This window comes from Mesoplodon bidens (genome assembly GCF_964165515.1).
Source record: "Mesoplodon bidens genome assembly, chromosome: 5".
Classification (NCBI taxonomy): Eukaryota; Metazoa; Chordata; class Mammalia; order Artiodactyla; family Ziphiidae; genus Mesoplodon; species Mesoplodon bidens.
Window position 1 is genome coordinate 67,604,365 of NC_138161.1, and position 24,336 is coordinate 67,628,700.

General features: G+C 37.0%; 1 protein-coding gene across 6 annotated transcripts in view; it reads left to right on the forward strand.

The window, feature by feature from the left end:
- Positions 1–24,336, forward strand: part of STXBP5L (syntaxin binding protein 5L) — a 380,840-nt gene that overhangs the window by 40,310 nt on the left and 316,194 nt on the right. For all 6 annotated transcript variants that reach the window (XM_081235109.1, XM_081235110.1, XM_081235106.1 and 3 more), the window contains exon 3: positions 9,620–9,717. In XM_081235109.1, coding sequence (XP_081091235.1) covers positions 9,620–9,717 — 98 coding nt within the window. The remainder of the gene's footprint in view (positions 1–9,619; positions 9,718–24,336) is intronic.

The window sequence follows — 24,336 nt, forward strand, 5'->3', positions numbered from 1 at the left end:
ACTAGGACAGACATTTTCATCACTTGTGGCCTTTGCAGCAGCAGCCCATCCCTCTTTCTGTTCCTGGACCCAGGCAACAGCTGATTTGCTTTTAAGTCATTAGGGATTGTTTGAATTTTATGTAAATAGTGTGTCCCTCTCTCTCTCTCTTTCCCTCTCTGTCTCTTTCTCCTTCCTCTCTCTGAATCTATATACCTGTTGTGTTTAACATATTGAAAGATAAAGTGGGCAATTGGGGAAAAGTTTGGGGTTGAATTAGTGACAAAAACAGATAAAAACTTAGCAAGTGCAACTTAAAAAAATGTAACCTCAGGGAATAAAACATTTGTGAGGCAAAATAAGAGCAGTATTAATAGAGTGTTAACACTAACTGCTATGATTTATTGAGAAGATAGGGATATGGCAAGTGTGCTTGTATGTGTAATGAGGAGGTGGGAGAAAAGAGAGAGAATTTTTTGAAAAGTCAGTAAATAGCAATATAAAAATGTTATTTTCAGACACATTAGGTAAATGCCAAAACAAATAGCAAAAAGATCCTCTAGAAAGCAGGAAATGGGCGAGGGAAGGGGACAGATTATTTCTAATTTTCGTGACCTGTCCTATAGAATTATCTGACTTTTTAAATTGAGTTTGATAAAAAGAAAACTAAAATGAAAAAAGAATATAAAATTTTAAAATATTAATGATAAAATCACATTTCTGTTATATCTACTTCCAAATATCTTATAAAATGGGGGTATATTTGGGCGTTATTCTAATTTAACTTTTTAAAAAATTTTTGGCCACGCCACACAGCATGTGGGATCTCGGTTCCCCCACCCAGGATAGAACCGTGCCCACTGCATTGGAAGGGTGGAGTCTTAACCACTGTACCACCAGGGAAGTCCCTCTCCTTTAATTTTAATATCAACTGCCTTTTAGATCTTTGAGCATGGTGGTTTTCTCATTCTTTCAAGAGATTTAAAAGTCTTAATGAGAAACTGGTACCAGTTCATCAATTGCCAGTGGCATTTGCATGAGTAGGTATTTTGCCATACTTGTGCATATAGAACAATCTTACCTTTCTATCGCAAAGTGATGGGGTTTCATAGGAACTTGTTATTTTTGTTACCATTATGCCACTCCATGGTGTCATATGCCTACCATAGTTCTCTTAGTCTTATTCTTCATCCAAGGGAGCAGGAAATCATTCAGCAGTATTTTCAGGGATCTAAGATGACATCACATCTAGAGAAGAGCTATGGACATACACACACATCCCTAAAAACCCTCAAAGTTCAAGTAATTTGGCTGTTATTGAAAATAACAAATATCAAATAACAAATATCATTGAAAAATAACAAATATCATTGAAATTGAGGGAATTTTCTCATCAGTGGGAGTTGCTCCAGTTACAGTAATAATTGGTTTTTGCTTACCAAAATATGTGTGTCCATGTGAATGTTGTTTTCTGTAATAGAATAGCCCAGATATTTTATCTCAGATTAAATGACTTTATGACTTACTGAACAAATTTTGAGACTGTGGTTAATTTCCAGTTTCTGGATCCAAGATCAGGAATGATTTACCTCACTCTACTCTTTCCCCAGAGTGTAACATTTGTAGACCTAACCAGGCAAGTGAACTTATATCAGAAAAAGTACATATTATGTAATCATAAATATTGAGAGTCAAATTGTCTATCTAGAGGAATTTTAAATAGAATAAATTTGTTTCATAATTATAATATTCTATCTTCTGTAATCTATAGGTAGTTTTATTTTCTATATCTGGTAGTTTTCAATTGTTGCATTCATGTTATTAGATGAAAACTGGTATATGATATTAGGAGTTCTATGCTCAGATTATAGAAATGATAGCTTTGGCATATCAATAGTATAGAGATGATAAATATAAGCATGAATCACCAATACAGTAGCAAGTTGGAATCCTAGTAGTATAGAATCAAAAGCCATATTTGTATCTTTTAAAAAATTAATTAATTTATTTAGTTTTGGCTGCATTGGGTCTTTGTTGCTGTGTGCGGGCTTTCTCTAATTGTGGCGAGCGGGGGCTACTCTTCATTGTGGTGCACAGGCTTCTCACTGAGGAGGCTTTTCTTGTTGTAGAGCACCGTCTTTAGGTGTGAGGGCTTCAGTAGTTGTGGCACGTGGGCTCAGTACTTGTGGCTCGCAAGCTCTAGAGCACAGGTTCAGTAGTTGTGGTGCACAGGCTTAGTTGCTCCCCGGCACGTGGGATCTTCCCAGACCACGGCTCGAACCCGTGTCCCCTGCATTGGCAGGTGGATTCTTAACTACTGGGCCACCAGGGAAGTCCCATATTTGCTTCTTTTATTTTTCTGACTAATGAGCAATACTAGGGAACATCCCCCATAAACTAACTTGGTGGTCTAATAAATATTTACTTCTTTTTAGGAATGAATGGTTGGTATGGGTGTTAGGATGACAGTTAAGATGTTTTAACAGGCCATAATAACTGCAGCTTAAACAATGTAGAAGTTTATTTCTCTTTCATGAAATCTGTCTAAGATTAAGCAACCAAGGACTGATTCAATGGCTTTATGGTATCTAGAACCCAACAAGGTCTTTCTATCTTGGTGCTCTACTGTCCTTGACATATGGCTTTCATCTCATGTTCTAAGATGGCTGATCCAATTCCTGCCATTGAATCCATTTTCCAATTAGTAGAAGAGAAAAATAAGTTTTATTTGCCATTATGTTTATTCATTTATATCATTTCTGCTCTCATTCCTTTGTTTAGAATCTAATCTCAGCTGTGGAGGCTGGGAAATATAGTGGGAACTGGATTGCTATGTGCTGAACTCAAAATTTTAGTACTATAGAAAAAGGGGAGAAGAAGATAGTGGGAAGCGACAGATAGTCTCTGTCATAGGTGTTTTTGAGGCTGTTTTGAAATATTATGAGAATATTAAGCCCAGTCAGCCAGGCCTAATATGAGTTCTTTTTTGTCTCATACTGCCCTTGTTCCACACTGGCCCTTCTGTGTTCTCATTTGTATACTGAGGAAATTAAAATGAAAACTAAACTAAAGCTAAATGTTCAGAATTCCTTCCTAGCTGTGTTGTGGTTAGATTCTGCCAATGGAAGGTGCCAGATTAAAAGACACGAAGAAAGTAAGTCATTTTATTTCTGCTAGTGCCTTTTGCAGTGTCAGCAATGAGTACAAGTTTGTGTCTTTCATTTCAGAGATAGTAACAGCTTCCTAACTCAGGGTGACATGACCAGCGTTTCCACCTATTTGTAACCATCTTTTTTTGCTCCAGATATCTAGAGAGATTTGTGTAACTTTTGGTACAGTTGGCCACCTTACCTCATCCCCTGTAATGTTTTGAATGGAGAATGCTATGGACTGAATAGGGTTCTCCCAAAATTCATATGTTGAAACCCTAACCCCCAGGGTGATAGTATTTGGATATGGGGCCTTTGGGAGTTAATTAGAATTAGATGATGTCATAAGGATAAGGCCTCATGATGAGATTTGTGGCTTTATAAGAGGAAGAGACAGATGCTTACCTCCCCATCATATGAGGACACAATGAGAAGGTGGCCATCTGCAACCCAGGAAGAGGGCTCTTAACCAGCAACTGAATTGGCTAGTAACTTGATCTTGACTTCCTAGCCTTGAGAACTGTGAGAAATAAACATCTTGTTTAAGCTACCCAGTATTTTGTTATAGCAGCCTGAGCAGACAAATAGAGAGTAAAACAAAGCAAGAGAAACAAAATAATATTAGGAAAAATTAGATATTTAAGAACCTCATTTTATTTGTTGGTGATCAGCTTTGCTTATTTCACCAACTGAACATAAACTATAGTATTTCAACAACCCTTTCTGACTGTGTCTAAAAATTGAGAATTTTTCACCTTGACAAGTTGTCTTCAGACTCAGTTGTCCTACATTTTTCTCTGCTTCAATTTTTTTTTTTTTTTTTACCGCATGTCTGTCATTCCAGTTGATAGCATTGATTCTTTTGAAATCAGCCAGGTATCCCAACTGATCCTAACTTCTTATTGTACACATTGTCTGATGATGCAATATCAGAGTATTTGATATTCTTGAGGAGAACAGTATTTTTTCTTTCAAATTAAAATAAAATTCACCCAGTTAAAGCATACATTTCACTAGTTTTTAGTATATTCACAGTTATGTAACAACTACCATAATCAGTTTTAGAACATTTCATCACCCCCAAAACAACTCTGTACTCATTAACAGTAAATGCCCATTATCCAGAGCCCCTCTCCCCCATTCCTAGGCAACCAGTGATATATTGGGTTGGCCAAAAAGTGCCTTCAGTTTTTAAGTAAAAATAAAAGACACATTTTCATTTTCAGGAAGAACTTTATTGAACAACATATTCACCCTTTTGTTCCCCTACTTTCTGCCATTTTTCAGGCAACTTCATAATTCCATCTTCCCAAAACTTTTTATCTTTTTGAGCAAAGAACTTTTCCAGGTGCCTTTTACAGTCTTCCAGGGAGTTGAAATTTCTTCTATTAAGAGAATTTTGTAAAGACCTAAATAAATGGAAATCTGAAGGTGCAATGTCTGGTGAATATGGTGGATGAATCAGAACTTCCCAGCCAAGCTGTAACAGTTTTTGCCTAGTCGTCAAAGAAACATGCAGCCTTGCATTATCCTGATGAAAGATTGTGCATTTTCTGTTGACTAATTCTGGATGCTTTTCATCAAGTGCTTCTTTCAGTTGGTCTAACTGGGAGCAGTACTTGTTGGAATTGTTTCGTTTTCCAGAAGGAGCTCATAATAGAGGACTCCCTTCCAATCCCACCATATAAACAACATCACCTTCTTTGGTTGAAGACTGGCCTTTGGTGTGGTTGGTGGTGGTTCATTTCATTTGCCCGAGGATCTCTTCCATTCCACATTATTGTACAGTATCCACTTTTCATCACCCGTCATAATTTGTTTTAAAAACGGAACGTTTTCATTACGTTTAAGTAGAGAATCGCATGCGGAAATATGGTCAAGAAGTTTTTTTTCACTTAACTTATGTGGAACCCAAACATCAAAGCAATTAATGTAACCAAGCTGCTGCAAATGATTTTCAACGCTTGATTTGGATATTTTGAGTATGTCGGCTATCTCCCGAGGGGTATAACGTTGATTGTTCTCAATTAATGTCTCGATTTGATTGCTCTCAACTTCAACTGGTCTACCTGACCGTGGAGCATCGTCCAGCGAGAAATCTCTAGCATAAAACTTTGCAAACCATTTTTGACACATTTGATCAGTCACAGCACCTTCTCCATACACTGCACAAATCTTTTTTGCGTTTCAGTTGCGTTTTTATCTTTCTTGAAATAATACAGCATAATATGCTGAAAATGTTGCTTTCTTTCTTCCATCTTCAATTTTAAAATGGCTACACAAAAATTCACCAATTTTGATGGCTTTTTTTAAAATGCACGCTGATATGACAGCTGTCACATACAGTCTAACAAAATTGTTTTGAATGGAGTTAAAAGTGACTAAGAGCTACTAGAGCCATCTTACAGAAAAAACTGAATGAACCTTTTGGCCAACCCAATAATTTCTGTCTCTATAGACTTTTCTATTCTGTACATTCCATGTAAATGGAATTATACAATATATGACTGGCTTCTTTCATCTTCAAGGTACATCCCTGTTGTAGCATGTATCATACTTCAGTCGCTTTTATTGATGAATAGTATTCCATTGTACACACATACCAAATTTCATCTACTCATTCATCAGTTGATGAATGTTTGAGTTGTTTCTACTTTTTGAATATTTTGAGTCAGGTTGCTATAAATATTTGTATAAAAGTTTTATATGGATTTCTTTTCTATTTTCCTTGGTTATATACCCAGGAGTGGAATCCCTGGGTTATAGGGTAACTCTGTTTCACATTTTGAGGAAATGCCGAACTATTTTCCCAAGAAACTACATGATTTTACATTTCTACCAGCAATGTATTAAGGCTCCAATTTCTCTACATCTTAGTCAATCTGTATTAATATCTTTTATTGTAGCCATCCTAGTGAGTATGCAGTTATAGCTCATTGTGGATATGATTTGCAGTTCCCTAATGGCTAATGATGTTGAGCATCTTACCATGTGCTTATTGGTCATTTATATATATATTTTGGATAAGTGTCTATTAAGATCCTTTGCCCATTTTTAAAATTGAGTTATTTGTCTTTTTATTATTGAGTTGTAAGAGTTCTTTATTTATTCTGGATATAAATTCCTTATCAGATATATGATTTGCAAATATTTTCTCCCATTCTTTGGGTTGTCTTTTTACTTTCTTGATAGTATCCTCTACAGCACAGAAGTTTTTAATTCTCACGAGGTTCAGTTTATCTATTTTTAATTTTATTGCTTGTGCTTTTTGGGTCATATGTAAGAAACCATTGCCTAATCCTAAGTCACTAAGATTTAAGCATATGTTTTCTTCTAAAATTTTTATAGTTTTGGCCCTTACATTTAGGTCTATGATCCATTTTGAGTTAGTTTGTATATATGAGTCCAACTTGATTCTTTTGCATGTTGATATCCAGTTGTTGCAGTATCATTTGTTAAAAGGCTGTTCATTTCTCATTGAGTTGTCTTAGTACCCTTGGCAGTAATCAACTGACTAAAAATGTGAACATTTGTTTCTGGAATCTCAATGCTGTTCCATTGATCTAAATGTTTATCCTATGCCAGTGCCTCATTGTCTTGATTACTGCAGATTTGTCTAAATTTTAAAAATGTGAATGCTCCAACTTTGTTCTTCCTTTTCAAGATCATTTTGGTATTCTGGGCCTCTTGAATACCCATATGAATCTTAGGGTTGACTTGTCAATTTCTGCAAAAAAAAAAAAAAGCCAGCTGGGGTTTTGTTAGGGATTGCATTGATTCTGAAGATCAATCTGTGGAGTATTGTCACCTTAACAATAGTAGGTATTTTAATCCATGGATATGAGAAGCCTTTCCTTTTATTTAGGTTGTCTTAAATTTTTTTCAAAAGTGTTTTGTAGTTTTTAGCATGTAAGTTTTGTACTTCTTTTGTTCATTTTATTACTGAATATTTTATTCCTTTGGCTGCTGTTGTAAATGAAATTGTTCTCTTAATTTCATTTTTTGATAGTGCATTGCTAGTATATAGAAATATAATTGATTTGTACATTAATTTTGTAATCTTGCTTAACTTCTTTATTAGTTCTAATAATTTTTCAGTGTATTTCTTAGGCTTATATACACAAGATCATGTCATTGGCAGATAGTTTTAGTTCCTTTTTCAAAAGAATCTGATGTCTTTCTTTTTTTGTTGCCTAATTGCCCTGGATAGGATGTAGAAGTGGCAAGAGCAGACATACTTGTTTCATTCCTGATCTTAGAGGGAAAGCACTTATTCTTTCACTAATTAGTATGATGTTATCTGTAGGTTTTTTGTACACGCCATTTATCAGATTGAGGAAGTTCTCTACAGTTCTGTTTATTCAGTGCTTTTTAACATGAATGGGTGTTGGATTTTCTGAAATAATTTTTCTGCATCTATTGAGGTGACCACGTGATTTTTGTCCTATTTTCTATTGAGATGGGATATTACATTAATTTTTTGATGTTAAACCAACCTTGCATTCCTGGGATAAATTCTACCAAGTCATATTGTATTTCCTTTTTATATGTTGCTGGAATTGGTTTGCTCATATTTTATTGGGGATTTTTATACCTATATTAATTAAGAATTAGTGGTATTTAGTTTTCTTTTCTTGTGATGACTTTGTTTCTGGGATCAGGGTAATACTGGCCATAGAATGAGTTGGGAAGTGTTCCCACCTGTTCTATTTTTTTGAGATAAACTATATTCGATTATTTTTATCCACATTGATCTGCATGAAGATTATGAATATCTTCCTGTTGACAATTCTGTTTATAAGTCAAAATAAGGACAGTTCAGAATCAAAAGGGAAACACCTCAGTTAAGGATCATGAATAGAAAATGGGTTTTCTTAGTAATAATTTTTTTTTTTTTTTGGTGTTACGCGGGCCTCTCACTGCTGTGGCCTCTCCCGTTGCGGAGCACAGGCTCCGGACGCGCAGGCCCAGCGGCCATGGCTCACGGGCCCAGCCGCTCCGCGGCATGTGGGATCCTCTCGGACTGGGGCACGAACCCGTGTTCCCTGCATTGGCAGGCAGACTCTCAACCACTGCGCCACCAGGGAAGCCCAGTAATAATTTTTTTAACCAACTTAGTTGAGAAATCTTTGGAGGTTATAGAACAGTAGTTGGTTGGTTAAAGACATTGTGGTATATTCATACTATAATAAGCTCTGCAACCTTTAAATAGGTTGAAGCATTATACATCTAAACATTTTTTTGTGGAAATATTTCTACGATATACTGCTAAGTGAGAAAACCAGATTACAGATCTGGTTGTATATTAGTTAATATGCATATGCATATATGTTCATATATGCTTTAAAAGAAAATGAGTTTATGCAATGAACTCCTTACTGTGTTTTCTCTGGGGAATGAGTTTTAGATAAACTACATGCTATAGTTAATCTTTTCATCTTCAAATATTTACAAAAGCCATATTTTATTATAAAGATATTTCCATTAAAAATAGTTTTTGGAGCACTAAATATGTGGCTGAACAAGGTATAGAATCCCTTTTATCCTGACCTATGTGGGTCCTCTATTTTTTTTGAAAAGTTATAGCACATTTCATATTGAAATTAGTTCCTGTCTAATATTGCATATTCTTTTTTACATGTTAGTCTTATCTCTTTTGTGATATTATGAACTCTTTATATTTTTCTTTCCTTTCTTTCCTGCTGTGTTATTATGAAAGCTTTCAAACATACAGAGGATTTGAAAGAATTATACTGGAACACTCATATATGTATTTATATGTTGTCACAAATTTTATTGTACTGTTTGATGAGTTTTGACTAAAGTATACACATGTGTAATTCAAACCTTGTCAAAATATAGAATATTACCTTCACGCAATAAAGTTCCTTCATACCCCTTCCAGTCAGTTCTCCTCAAGTCAACCACTGTTCTGATTTTTTTCACCATAGGTTAGTTTTACTTGTTTAGAACTTAATAAAAATGTAATCATACTATATGTATTCTTTGTGTATTGCTTCTTTTACTTAGCATAATATATTTGAGAATCATCCATGTTTTGGCTTCTGTCATTAGTTTTTATCTTTTAATTGTTGAGTAGTATTCTATTGTATGTGTATACCACAGTTTTGTTTTTGAATTCTCTTGTTGATTGTCACCTGGGCTGTTTCTAGGTTGTTATGTATAAAGCTGTTAGGGGCATACTTATACAAATTATTATGTGGGCATATGCTCTTCATTTCCTTGGGTACATACACAGGAGTGGAATTTCTAGGTCATAGGACAGGTATATGTTTAGTTTGTAAAGAACTACAGCACATTTTTCTAAAGTGGTTGTGTCATTTTACACTCCTACCAACAATACTTGGTAATAGTTTTTAAAACATTAAATAAATAATTATTTTAGTCATTCTGGTGGTTAGATAGTGGAATCTTGTTGTAATTTAAATTTTTATTTCCCTGATGACTATTTTCACTGTTTTCTCTTTCAGACAGTTCGGCATGGTTTTCCTTATCAGCCAACAGCATTAGCCTTTGATCCAGTTCAGAAAATCTTGGCTATTGGGACGAGAACTGGTGCTATACGAATGTATCCTTATTTTTTGGTTCATTATTTGCTATATTAATACCAATTACATTTCCTTAAATATTTAGGTAAGTGAAATATTTATGACCAAATAAAGTTTATTGTTTCTTTAACAATGAGTAACCCATATCATCAAATTTATTGGCATATATTTAATGTCTGTGAGATAAGTATTGATGCTCCTTTTAAAATCCCTGATATTGGTGATTTGTGTCTTCTACTTTTTCCTGATTAGTCTGGCTAGAAGCTTATCAGCTGCACTGATTTTCATAAGAACCAACTTTTGGTTTCATTGCTTTTCTGTATTGTTTTCCTATATTTTATTTCATTGATTCCTGGTTTGATTTTTTTTATTTCCCCTCTTTTGATTAATCTTGGGTTTCATTTTATCTTTTTCTAGTGTTTTAAGGTGAAAACTGAAGTCACAGATTTGAGAACTTTCTTCTTTTCTAATATATGCCTGTAGGGCTGTGAATTTCCTCCCAAATTTTGTTTTAGTGTCATCCCATTTCTGTAAATGTTTTCCTCTAAGAGTTTTATAGTGTCTGGCCTTACATTTAGGTCTTTAATCCATTTTGAGTTTATTTTGGTGTATGGTGTTAGGAAGTGTTCTAATTTCATTCTTTTACATGTAGCTGTCCAGTTTTCCCAGCACCACTTATTGAAGAGGCTGTCTTTTCTCCATTGTATATTCTTGCCTCCTTTATCAAAGATAAGGTGACCCTATGTGCATGGGTTTATCTCTGGGCTTTCTATCCTGTTCCATTGATCAATATTTCTGTTTTTGTGCCAGTACCATCCTGTCTTAATTACTGTAGCTTTGTAGTTTAGTCTGAAGTCCAGGAGCCTGACTCCTGCAGCTCCGTTTTTCTTTCTCAAGATTGCTTTGGCTATTTGGGGTCTTTTGTGTTTCTATACAAATCGTGAAATTATTTGTTCTAGTTCTGTGAAAAATGCCAGTGGTAGTTTGATAGGGATTACATTGAATCTGTAGATTGCTTTGGGTAGCAGAGTCATTTTCACAATGTTGATTCTTCCAATTCAAGAACATGGTATATGTCTGCATCTGTTGGTATCATATTTAATTTCTTTCATCAGTGTCTTATAGTTTTCTGATACAGGTCTTTTGTCTCCTTAGGTAGGTTTATTCCTAGGTATTTTATTCTTTTTGTTGCAGTGGTAAATGGGAGTGTTTCCTTAATTTCGCTTTCATATTTTTCATCATTAGTGTATAGGAATGCAAGAGATTTCTGTGCATTAATTTTGTATCCTGCTACTTCACAAAATTCATTGATTAGCTCTAGTAGTTTTCTGGTAGCATCTTTAGGATTCTCTATGTAAAGTATCATATCATCTGCAAACAGTGACAATTTTACTTCTTTTTCGATTTGTATTCCTTTTATTTCTTTTTCTTCTCTTATCGCTGTGGCTAAAACTTCCAAAACTATGTTGAATAATAGTGGTGACCGTGGACATCCTTGTCTTGTTCCTGATTTTAGAGGAAATGGTTTCAGTTTTTCACCATTGAGAATGATGTTGGCTGTGGGTTTGTCATATATGGCCTTTATTATGTTGAGGTAAGTTCCCTCTGTGCCTACTTTCTGGAGAGTTATTATTGTAAATGGGTGTTGAATTTTGTCAAAAGCTTTTTCTGCACCCGTTGAGATACTCATATGGCTTTTATCCTTCAGTTTGTTTTTGCGGTGTATCACATTGATTGAATTGCGTGTATTGAAGAATCCTTGTATTCCTGTGATAAACCCCACTTGATCATGGTGTATGATCCTTTTAATGTGCTGTTGGATTCTGTTTGGTAGTATTTTGTTGAGGATTTTTGCATCTGTGTTCATTAGGGATATTGGTCTGTGGTTTTCTTTTTTTGTGACATCTTTGTCTGGTTTTGGTATCAGGGTGGTGGCCTCATAGAATGAGTTTGGGAGTGTTCCTCCCTCTACTATTTTTTGGAAGAGTTTGAGAAGGATAGGTGTTAGCTCTTCTCTAAATGTTTGATAGAATTTGCCTGTGAAGCCGTCTGGTCCTGGGCTTTTGTTTGTTTGAAGATTTTTAATCACAGTTTCAATTGCAGTGCTTGTGATTGGTCTTTTTATAATTTCTGTTTCTTCCTGGTTCAGTTTCGGAAGGTTGTACTTTTCTACGGATTTGTCTATTTCTTCCAGGTTGTCCATTTTATTGGCATATAGTTGCTTGTAGTAATCTCTCATGATTCTATGTATTTCTTTTTTTTTTAACATCATTATTGGAGTATAATTGCTCTACAATGGTGTGTTAGTTTCTACTTTATAACAAAGTGAATCGGCCATACATATACGTATATCCCCATATCCCCTCACTCTTGCGTCTCCCTCCCACCCTCCGTATCCCACCCCTCTAGGTGGTCACAAACCTTTATGTATTTCTGCACTGTCAGTTTTTACTTCTTTTTCATTTCTAATTCTGTTGATTTGAGTCTTCTCCCTTTTTTCTTGATGAGTCTGGCTAATGGTTTATCAATTTTGTTTATCTTCTCAAAGAACCAGCTTTTTGTTTTCTTGATCTTTGCTATTGTTTCCTTCCTTCCTTTATTTATTTATTTATTTAAAAAAAATTAATTAACTTATTTATGGCCATGTTAGGTCTTCATTTCTGTGTGAGGGCTTTCTCTAGTTGTGGCAAGTGGGGACCACTCTTCATCGCGGTGCACAGGCCTCCCACTATCGCGGCCTCTCTTGTTGCGGAGCACAAGCTCCAGCCGCACAGGCTCAGTAATTGTGGCTCATGGGCCCAGTTGCTCCACAGCATGTGGGACCCTCCCTGACCAGGGCTCGAACCCATGTCCGCTGCATTGGCAGGCAGACTCTCAACCACTGCGCCACCAGGGAAGCCCTGTTTTTTATTTTTTTCTGCTCTCATCTTTATGATTTCTTTCCTTCTGCCAACTTTGGTTTTTTGTTCGTTCTTCTCTAATTGCTTTAGGAATAAGGTTAGGTTGTTTGTTTGAGATTGTTCTTGTTTCTTGAGGTAGGATTGTATTGCTATAAACTTCCCTCTTAGAACTGCTTTTGCTGCATCACATAGGTTTTGAGTCATCGTGTTTTCATTGTCATTTGTTTCTAGATATCTTTGATTTCCTCTTTGATTTCTTCAGTGATCTCTTGGTTATTTAGTAGTGTATTGTTTAGCTTCTACGTGTTTGTATTTTTTACAGTTTTTTTCCTGTAATGGATATCTAGTCTCATAGCGTTGTGGTCAGGAAAGATACTTGATATGATATCAATTTTCTTAAATTTACAAAGGCTTAATTTGTCACCCAAGATATGGTCTATCCTGGAGAATGTTCCATAAGCACTTGAGAAGAAAGTGTGTTCTGTTGTTTTTGGATGGAATGTCCTATAAATATCAAGTCCATTTGTTTAATGTGTCATTTAAAGCTTGTGTGTCCTTATTTATTTTTATTTTGGATGATCTGTCCATTGGTGAAAGTTGGGTGTTAAAATCTCCCAGTATTATTGTGTCACTGTCGATTTCCCGTTTTCTGGCTGTTAGCATTGGCCTTATGTACTGAGGTGCTCCTGTGCTGGGTGCATAAATATTTGCAATTGTTATATCTTCTTCTTTGATTGATCCCTTGATCATTATGTAGTGTCTTTTGTTTCTTGTTATAGTCTTTATTTTAAAGTCTATTTTGTCTGATATGAGAATTGCTACTCCTGCTTTCTTTTGATTTCCATTTGCATGAAAGATCTTTTTCCATCCCCTCACTTTCAGTCTGTATGTGTCCCTAGGTCTGAAGTGGGTCTCTTGTATATATGGGTCTTGTTTTTGTATCCACTCAGCCTGTCTGTGTCTTTTGGTTGAAGCATTTAATCCATTTACATTTTAGGTAATTATTGATATGTATGTTCCTATTACCAGTTTCTTTATTGTTTTGGCTTTGTTTTTGTAGGTCTTTTCCTTCTCTTGTGTTTCCTGCCTAGAGAAGTTCGTTTAGCATTTGTTGTAAAGCTGGTTTGGTGGTGCTGAATTCCCTTAACTTTTGCTTATTTGTAAAGGTTTTAATTTCTCCATCGAATCTGAATGAGATCCTTGCTGGCTAGAGTAATCTTTGTCGTAGGTTTTTCCCTTTCATCACTTTAAATATGTCCTGCCACTTCCTCTGGCTTGCAGAGTTTCTGCTGAAAGATCAGCCCTAACCTTATGGGGATTCCCTTGTATGTTATTTGTTGTTTTTCCCTTGCTGATTTTAATATTCTTTCTTTGTATTTAATTTTGATAGTTTGATTAATTTGTGTCTTGGCATGTTTCTCCTTGGATTTACCCTGTAAGAGACTCTCTGTGCTTTCTGGACTTTATTGACTATTTCCTTTCTCATGTTAAGGAAATTTTCAACTATAATCTCTTCAAATATTTTCTCAGTCCCTTTCTTTTTCTCTTCTTTTTCTGGGACCCCTATACTTCGAATGTTGGTGCATTTAATGTTGTCCCGGAGGTCTCTGAGACTGTCCTCAATTCTTTTCATTCTTTTTTCTTTTTTCTGCTCTGTGGTAGTTATTTCCACTATTTTATCTTCCAGGTTACTTATCCGTTCTTCTGCCTCAGTTATTCTGCTATTGATTCCTTCTAGAGAAATTTTTTTTTGGTACGCGGGCCTCTCACTGTTGTGGCCTCTCCCGTTGCAGAGCACAGGCTCCGGACGCACAGGCTCAGCCGCCATGGCTTACAGGCCTAGCTGCTCCGTGGCATATGGGATCTTCCCGGACCGGGGCACGAACCCGTGTCCCCAGCATCGGCAGGCAGACTCTCAACCACTGCGCCACCAGGGAAGCCCCCTTCTAGAGAATTTTAAATTTCATTTATTGTGTTGTTCATCATTGTTTCTTTGCTCTTTAGTTCTCCTAGGTCCTTGTTAAACATTTCTTGTATTTTCTCCATTCTATTTCCAAGATTTTGGATTATCTTTACTATCATTACTCAGAATACTTTTTCAGGTAGACTGCCTATTTCCTCTCATTTGTTTGGTCTGGTTGGTTTTTACCTTGCTCCTTCATCTGTTGCATATTCCTCTTTCTTCTCATTTTGCTTAACTTACTGTGTTTGGAGTCTCCTTTCACAGGCTGCAGATTTGTAGTTCCCGTTGTTTTTGGTATCTGCCCGCAGTGGGTAAGGTTGGTTCAGTGCCTTGTGTAGGCTTCCTGGTGGAGGAGACTGGTGACCATGTCCTGGTGGCCGGGGCTGGATATTGTCTTTCTCGTGGGCAGTGCTGCATCCAGTGGTGTGTTCTGGGGTGTCTGTGAACTTAGTATTATTTTAGTCATCCTCTCTGCTAATGGGTGGGATTGTGTTCCTGTCTTGCTAGTTGTTTGCCATGGGGTGTCCAGCACTGGAGCTTGCCCGCCATTGGGTGGAGCTGGGTCTTAGTGCTGAGATGGAGATCTCTGGGAGAGCTCTCGCCGATTGATATTCCGTGGGGCTCGAGGTCTCTGGTGGTCCAATGTCCTGAACACAGCTCTCCCATCTCAGAGGCTCAGGCCTGACACCAGCCTGGAGTACCAAGATCCTGTCAGCCACACGGCTCAGAAGAAAAGGAAGAAACAAAGAGAAATATAGTAATTAATAAGAAATAAGGAAATAAAGAAATAAAATTGAATAAAATTAAAAATTATTAAAATAAAAACAGAAGTAATAAAAACAGAAGAGAGCAACCAAAGCAATAAAAAAAATCCACCAATTTTAACAAGCGCTTAAAACTATACTAAGATAAACATAAAAATCAGAAACAAGTCAGTCGCAGGCAGCAAACCCCAAGTCTACAGTTGCTCCCAAAGTCCACCGCCTCAATTTTGGGTTGATTTGTTGTCTATTCAGGTATTCCACAGATGCAGTGTACCTCAAGTTGATTGTGGAGATTTAATCTGCTGCTCCTGAGGCTGCATGGAGAAATTTCCCTTTCTCCTCTTTGTTCCCACAGCTCCTGGGGTTCAGCTTTGGTTTTGGCCCCACCTCTGTGTATAGGTTGCCCTCAGCTTCTGTTCCCACCCAGACAAGATGGGGTTAAAGCACCAGCTGATTAGGGGGCTCTGACTCACTTATGCAGTTTGGAGGAAGGGGTACGGTTATTATAATTGGAATGCAGGGTGAGCATGCGGCAGCAGAGGCTACTGTGACACTTCAGCAGCCTGAGGCGTGACGTGTGTTCTCCTGGGAAAGTTGTCCCTGGATCGTGGGACCCTGGCAGTGGCAGGCTGCACAGGCTCCCGGGGAGTGGGTGGGGGGGAGGGCGTGTGGATAGTGATCTGTGCTTGCACACAGGCTTCTTGATGGCTGCAGCAGCAGCATTAGTGTTTCATGCCAGTCTCTGGTGTCCGAGCTGATAGCTGCAGCTCATGCCCATGTCTTGAGCTTGTTTAGGCGGTGCTCTGCCTTCTGTGGGCAGACAGGGAAGGAATCACCTCTCCTCGCACACCCTGAAACAATGGTCTCTTGCCTCTTAGGCCGGTCCAGAGTTTTTCCTGGACTCCCTCCCGGCTAGCTGTGGTGCACTAGCCCCCTTCAGGCTGTATTCATGCAGCTAACCCCAGTCCTCTTCCTGGGGTCTGACTTCCAAAGCCCAAGCCTCAGCTCCCAGCCCCCACCTGCCCCGGCGGGTGAGCAGACAAGCTTCTCATGAGTGCTGGCTAGCCCTGAGCCTCTGTGTTGGAATCTCTCCTCTTCACCCTCTGCACCCCTGTTGCTGCCCACTCTTCCGTGGCTCCGAAACTTCCCCCACCCACCCCTGTCTCTGCCAGTGAAGGGGTTTCCTACTGAGTGGAAACTTTCCTCCTTCACAGCTCTCTCCCAGAGGTGCAGGTCCCATCCTTATTCTTTTGTCTCTGTTACTTCTTTTTTTCTTTTGCCCTACCCAGGTACGTGGGGATTTTCTTGCCTTTTGGGAAGTCTGAGGTCTTCTGCCAGCGTTCAGTAGGTGTTCTACAGGAGTTCTTCCACATGTAGATGTATTTCTGATATATTTGTGGGTAGGAAGGTGATCTTCACATCTTACTCCTCCACCATCTTGAATGTTCCTTGTTTATCTATTTTATATATAGTAGTTTGTATCTGCTAAACCAAACTCCTAATTTATTCCTCCCTCTCTTTTCCCCTTTGGTAACCATTTTTGTTTTTTATGTCTGTGAGTCTGTTTCTGTTTTGTAAATAAATTCATTTGAATCATATTTTAGATTCCACATATAAGTGATATAATATGATATTTGTCTTCTTCCAGTCTTTAACTTGTCTTTTCACCCTCTTAACAGGGCCTTTCAGAGTTCAGTTTATCAGTTTTTCCTTTATAGGTGCTGGGAGCTGAGGCTCGGGCTTCGGAGGTCAGACCCCAGGGATAGGACTGGGGTTGGCTGCGTGAACACAGCCTGAAGGGGGCTACCGCACTACAGCTAGCCGGGAGGGAGTCCAGGAAAAACTCTGGACCTGCCTAAGAGGCAAGAGACCATTGTTTCGGGGTGCGTGAGGAGAGGGGATTCCTTCCCTGTCTGCCCACAGAAGGCAGAGCACCGCCTAAATGAGCTCCAGAGATGGGCATGAGCCACAGCTATCAGCTCGGACACCAGAGACTGGCATGTGCTCTTTTGGAATCACCTTTTAGAACTCTTAGTCTAACCTTGGATCTTAATTATTTTCTTTCATTTCTTTCTAAAAATTTTATAGTTATACATTTTATATTTAAATACAAGTTCCATTTTGAGTTAACTTTTTATATGTATTGTCTTTATCTGCTTTCAGTATTACCGTAATACTGGGTTCATAAAATGAATTGAGAAGTGTTCCCTCTGCTTCTGTTTTCTGTAATAGTTTGTATAAAATTGGTGTTAATTCTTTAAGTGTTTGGAAGAGTTTTCTAATGAGAGTACCTGGGCCTAGAGATTATGAGATTTTTTTTATTACAGATTCACTTTTAAAAATTAGTTTTAGGACTATTTTAGCTTTCTATTTTTTTTTTTTTTTTTGCGGTACGTGGGCCTCTCATTGCCGTGGCCTCTCCCGCCGCGGAGCACAGGCTCCGGACGTGCAGGCCCAGCGGCCATGGGTCACGGGCCCAGCCGCTCCGCGGCATGTGGGATCTTCCCGGACTGGGGCACGAACCCGTGTCCCCTGCATCGGCAGGCGGACTCTTAACCACTGCGCCACCAGGGAAGCCCAGCTTTCTATTTTATCTTCTTAAATTTGCATAGTTTGTAGTCTTACTAGTGGGTTTTAAATTTTACTGATTTTTTGTTTTGAGGAGCTAGGTTTTTGTTTAATTGATTTTCTCTGTTTTATTCTTTTCAATTTTTTTCTGAACTATATTTATTATTTCCTTTCTTTACTTTTCTTTGAGATTATTTTGCTCTTTTTTCCTAGTTTTTTGAAGTAGGAACCTACGTTATTGATTTGATTCCCTTTCTCTTTTCTAAGGTATACATTTAGTGTTATTAATTCTCCTCTCAACATGGCTTTAACTGGATTCCACAAATTTTGATATGTGCATTTGAATTTTCATTCAATCATATGTAGTTTTAAAAATTGCCTTTGAGACTTCTTTGAACCGTCAGTTACTTAGAAGTATTTTAATTAATTGGCAACTGTTTGGAAGTTTTCTTGTTATTGATTTCTAGTTTTGATACCTTTATGGTCAGAAAACACACTCTTTATGATTTCAGTTCTTTTAAATTTGTTTAGATTTGTTTTGTGGCCTAGGATATGATCTGTCTTGGTGGATACTCTATGGACTATGGAAAAACATGTGCATTCTTTTCTTGTTGAGTGGAATGTTTTCTATTTGTCAACTACATATTGTTGGTTGATTGTGTTGTTGAGTTCCATATTCTTGCTAATTTTTTGTCTGAAAATTCCTGTCAAATGCTGAAAGTAGAGTGAATTAGATTCTTCAAACTCTAATTTTGGATATATTTATCTCTTTCTAACTTCATTAGTTTTTGCTTTCTGTATTTTGAGACTCTGTGGTTTGGTGTGCACACATTTAGGATTGTTATATCTTCCATGGATTGATCCCTTTACCATTATGTAATGTCTTTACTTATCTCCAGTAATTTTCTTTGCTCTATAATTGACTTTATGTGATCTTAGTATAACCACTCCTACTTTTTTAAAACAAATTAATGTTTACATGTTATATCTGTTTCCATCCTTTTACTGTAAACTTACTTATGTCATTGTATTTGAAGTGAGTTTATTGTATACAGCATATTGTTGGATCATTTTCTTTTTTTATTGAAGTGTAATTGACATATAACATTATCTTAAGTTCAGGTGTACAACATAATTATTCGGTATCTGTATATATTGTGAACTAATCATCACAATAAGTCTAGTTAATATGCGTCACCACACATAGTTACAAACATTTTTTTTCTTCTGATGAGAACTTTAAAGATCTACTCTCTTAGTAACTTTCAAATATACAATAGAGTATTATTAACTGTAATCACCAGGCTATGCATTACGTCCTCAGATCTTATTTGTTTTATAATGGAAGTTTGACCTTTTGACCACCTTTATTTATTCTGCCCACCCCACACCTCCCATCTTTGGCAACCACCAATCTGTTCTCTATATCTACGTGTTCAGTATTTCTGTTTGTTTGTTTTTTAGATTCCACTACAAATGAGATCGTACAGTATTTGTCTTTCTCTCTCTGACTTATTTCAGTCAGCATATGCCTTTAGTGTCCATCCATGTTGTCACAAATGGCTAGATTTCATTCTTTTAATATGGCTGAATAACATTCTGTTCTCTCTCTATGTATACCACATTTCTTTGTCTATTCATCCATCATTGGACACTTAGGCTGTTTCCATATCTTGGCTATTGTAAATAATGCTGCAATGAATATGGGAGTATAGATATCTTTTTAAGTTAAGTTTTCATTTCCTTCTGATAAATACCCAAAAGTGGAATTGCTGGATTGTATGGTAGTTCTATTTTATTTTATTCTTAAAAAAGATTATTTTATTTTATATTGGAGTATAGTTGATTAACAATGATGTGTTAGTTTCAGGTGTACAGCACAGTGATTCAGTTATACACATGCAAGTATCCATTCTTTTTCAAATTCTTTTCCCATTTTGATTATTAAAAAATACTGAGCTGAGTTCGCTGTGCTATACAGTAGGTCCTTGTTGGTTAACTATTTTAAATATAGTAGTGTTTACCTGTCAATCGCAAACTTCCATACTGTTTTTCATAGTGCCTGCACCAATTTACAGTCTCACTAACAGTGCACAAGTGTTCCCTTTTCTCTACATCCTTGCTAACACTTGTTATTCCTTGTCTTTCTGGTAATAGCCATTTTAACAGGTGTGAGCTGGTTTCCCATTGTGGTTTTAAGTTGCGTTTCCCTGATGATTAGTGATGTTGAATACCTTTACATGTACCTCTTGGCCATCTGTATATCTTCTTTGGAAAAATGTCCATTCAGCTCCTCTGCCAATTTTTTAATTGAATTGTTTGGGTTTTTTTGCTATTGAGTCATATGAGTTCTTTATATATTTTGGATATTACTCCCTTATCAGACATGATTTGCAAATATTTTCTCCCATATGATAGGTGTCTTTTTCATTTTGTTGACAGTTTGCTTTGCTGTACAGGAGCTTTTCAGTTTGATGTAGTCCCACTTAGTTTTGTATTTTATTGTTGTTTTTTTGCTTTTGGTGTCAACTCTAAAAAATCATTGCCAAGAATGATTTACAGGAGCTTACTGCTTATATTTTCTTCTAGGAGTTTTATGGTTTCAGGTCTTTTGTTCAAGTTCTTAATCCATTTTGAGTTAGTTTTTGTGTATAGTGTAAGATAATGGTCCAGCTTCATTCTTTTGCATATGGCTGTCCAGTTTTCCCAGCATCATTTATTGAAGAGACTGTCTTTTCCCCATTAAGTATTCTTGTCTTTCTTGTCAAATATTAGTTGACCATATATGCATGGGTGTATTTCTGGAATCTTGGTTCTGTTCCATTGGTTCATGTGTCTGCTTTTATGCCAGTATCATATTGTTTTGATTACTTATAGCTTTGTAATATAGTCTAAAACCAGGGAGCATGACACCTCCAGCTTTGCTCTTCTTTCTCAAGATTGCTTTCGCTATTTGAGGTCTTCTGTGGTTCTGTACAAATTTTAGGATTATTTGTTCTAGTTCTGTGAAAAATGCCATGGGTATTTTGATAGGGATTGCATTGAATCTTTAGATTGTTTTGGATAGTATGGAAATTTTAGCAGTATTAATTCTTCCACCCATGAGTACAGTATATCTATCCATTTATTTGTGTTTTCAGTTTCTTCCATCAATGTCTTATAGTTTCCAGTATATAAGTGTTTTACCTCCTTGGGTAAATTTATTCCTAGGTCTTTTATTCTTTTTGAAGCAATTGCAAATGGGATTGTCTTTTTTTTTTTGTGGTATGCGGGCCTGTCACTGCTGTGGCCTCTCCCGTTGCAGAGTACAGGCTCTGGACACGCAGGCTCAGTGGCCATGGCTCATGGGCCCAGCCGCTTCGCGGCACATGGGATCTTCCCGGACCAGGGCACGAACCTGTGTCCCCTGCATCGGCAGGCAGACTTTCAACCACTGCGCCACCAGTGAAGCCTGGCATTGTCTTCTTAATTTCTCTTTCTGGTAGTGTATAGAGATGTAACAGATTTCTGTATATTAATTTTGTATCCTGCAACTTTACTGAATTTATTTATTCTAGTAGTTTTCTGTTAGAGACTTTAAGATTTTATATATATAGTATCATGTCATCTGCAAATAGTGGCAGTTTTACTTCTTCATTTGCAGTTTGAGTGCCAGGTGGATGTGCATGTTCAGTTTCTTGGTGAGCCCTATTAACATACCCCCAGAAAAAAAGAGGATAGTGACTGACACTGCCTCACTTCAAATGGATGGGGTGGAAGTTGATCTTCCTGCTGTGCTCCAGTGACACCAGGAGATATAGGAAGCATAGCATCAATCACTTCTCCCTGCACCACCTTGTTTTGCCTCATCAATGTGAATAGAGGTTCAGCTCCTACTAGGATTCTCTGATACAGTGTGGTTGCTGACTAGCCCTGCTTCACCCACCTTGTTCAGTCTTCTTGCTGTCAGGTGGAAGTGAGGATTCTGGTTCCGAATGACCACCTTGCTGACTTGGAGTGCTAGGAGGGTGTGAGTGAAGGCTAATGATGACTAGCCTCACCTTATACTACCTCATTCAATCTTGTTGCCCCTGGACTCCACTGATGCTACCTTGGTGGGGGAATTAGGACAACTCTTCTTTATGCTTGTAAGGGGATGGAAGATCAACTGCTAATTTAGACTCACTAATACTACTGCATCAGGATTGGATTGCTGTCACCTGCCTCCGCTTGTATGGAGATGGGTGATCAGCGTCCTGCTGAGTGCACTGATACAAGCAGTGGAACAAAGTGCTACCTGCTTCTTCCAGGCAGGGGATGGGAGATTAGCAACCTGCTTGTGCCCTTAAATACTACCTTCTGGGGGAGTTGAAGTGTGCTTTCTGCAGGGTGGGAGTGAGATGAGGTAGAAGATCAGCTCTGCAGTCAGCTCTGTTGAACTCCCATGGAGTGGGAAAGAGAAGAGTATGGTTTTCTCATTGTTGTTTGGCTAGAGTATGGTTTTCTCATTGTTTGGCTAGAATTGTGGGTAATGCCACAATTTGATTTTAGCCTACCCTCTTCTCTGTCCTTTGACTGGGAGAACAGCCTTTTCTTGGATTGTTTTTTGTATTTGTCTTTATTTTTTGCTTATGCTAGTTGGTGGTCCTGGGTTGGAAACTTCTGCAGTGTCCTGTCCAGGATATATGGGACACAATAAGGAAACTCAAGGAACTCACTGCTGTGTCACTCTCCATTTCCTGAGATGCCTAGGCATTTCTCCTTTCTACCTCAGAGTTTCCTTTCACTTGTTTATAATGTTATCTCCAGGGCAGGGTTTTTGTTTTTGTTTTCAGTTGTGAAGGACAGAAACTGGGAGGAATAGGGCTCTTTCATCTTGGCAGAATTGTAATTCTCCATCCCCAAATTTTAACATGTTGTTTTTTCCTTCCATTTAACTTAAAATATTTTCTAATTTCTGCTTGATTTCTTTTCTTTATGTGTAGGTTATTTATAAGTGTTTTATGTAGTTTCTAAACATTAGAGATTTTTCCAGAGATCTTTCTGTTATTGATTTCTAATTTAATTCACCTGCTGTCAGACAATATACTTTATGTGACCTGAATCCTTCTAAATTAATTGAAGCTTGTTTTATGGCCCTGTCTGTGGTCTATCATGATAAATGTTAAATATGCATTTGAAATGAATGTATATTCTGCTATTGTTGGGTAGATTTATCTGTAAGTATTAATCAGGTAAAATTGATAGTGTTATTCAAGTCTATATTTGTGCTGATTTTTTATCTACTTCTATCTATTACTGAGACAGAGGTATTGAAATCTCCCCCTGTCATTTTAGAATGATCTGTTTATCATTGAAGTTCTATCAGTTTTGTTTTGTTTTATTTCATGTATTTTGAAGCTCTGTTTTTAGCTGTATGAACAGCTAGGAGTATTAAGTTATTTTGTTGAGTTAACTCTTTTAACATTATGAAATGACCTTCTTTGTCTCTGGTAATATTCTTTGATCTGAAATTTACTTTGTCTGATACGGATATAGCCACTGAAGCTTTCTTTTGATTATTCTTAGCATGGTGCATCTTTTTCCATCTCTTTTACTTTAACCTATTTGTGTCTTCATATTTAGTGTGTTCTTGTAGGCAGCATATAGTTGGGTATTGCTTTTTTGCCTAATTTGACAATCTCTGTCCTTTATAATTTTTTGATTCATTTTTATATTAAAGATAGACTTATGTTTTAACATAATAGTTATTTTTAAGAGATGTTACTTTTCTTGTTAGAGAATACATTAATCAATTTAAATTTCATCTTTCAATATTATATAGTAAATTTGACTTTTTAAAAAATAATATAGAGTTCTATGAATTAAATACAGGTATACCTCATTTTATTTTGCTTTGCAGATATTCATTTTTTATAAATTGCAGGTTTATGGCAACCCCGTATCTTCAGGTGTATCAGCACCATTTTTCCAACAGCATTTGTTCACTTAGTGTCTCTGTGTCACTTTTTGGTAATTTTCACAATATTTCAAGTCCTCCACCAGCAAAAAGAGTGCGACTCACTGAAGGCTCAGATGATGGTTAGCACTTCTTAGCAATAAAGTATTTTTAATTAAGGTATGTACATTTTTTTTAGACATAATGCTATTGCACACTTAATAGACTACAGTATAGTGTAAACAACATTTATACACACTGGGAAATCAGAAAATTCGTGTGACTCCCTTTACTGTGACTGTTTTCCTCTATTAGTTTTATAGTTTTAGCTTTTTAATTTAAGCTGTGATTCATTTTGAGTTAATTTTTGTATATGATGTTAGGATGGGATCTACATCCTTTTGCATGTGGATATTCAGTTGTTGTAGCACTATTTCCTAAAAAAAAAAAACTATCTCCATTAAATTGTCTTGATATCCTTGTTGAGAATCAGTTGACCAAGTATGTGAGGGTTTATTTCTAGAATC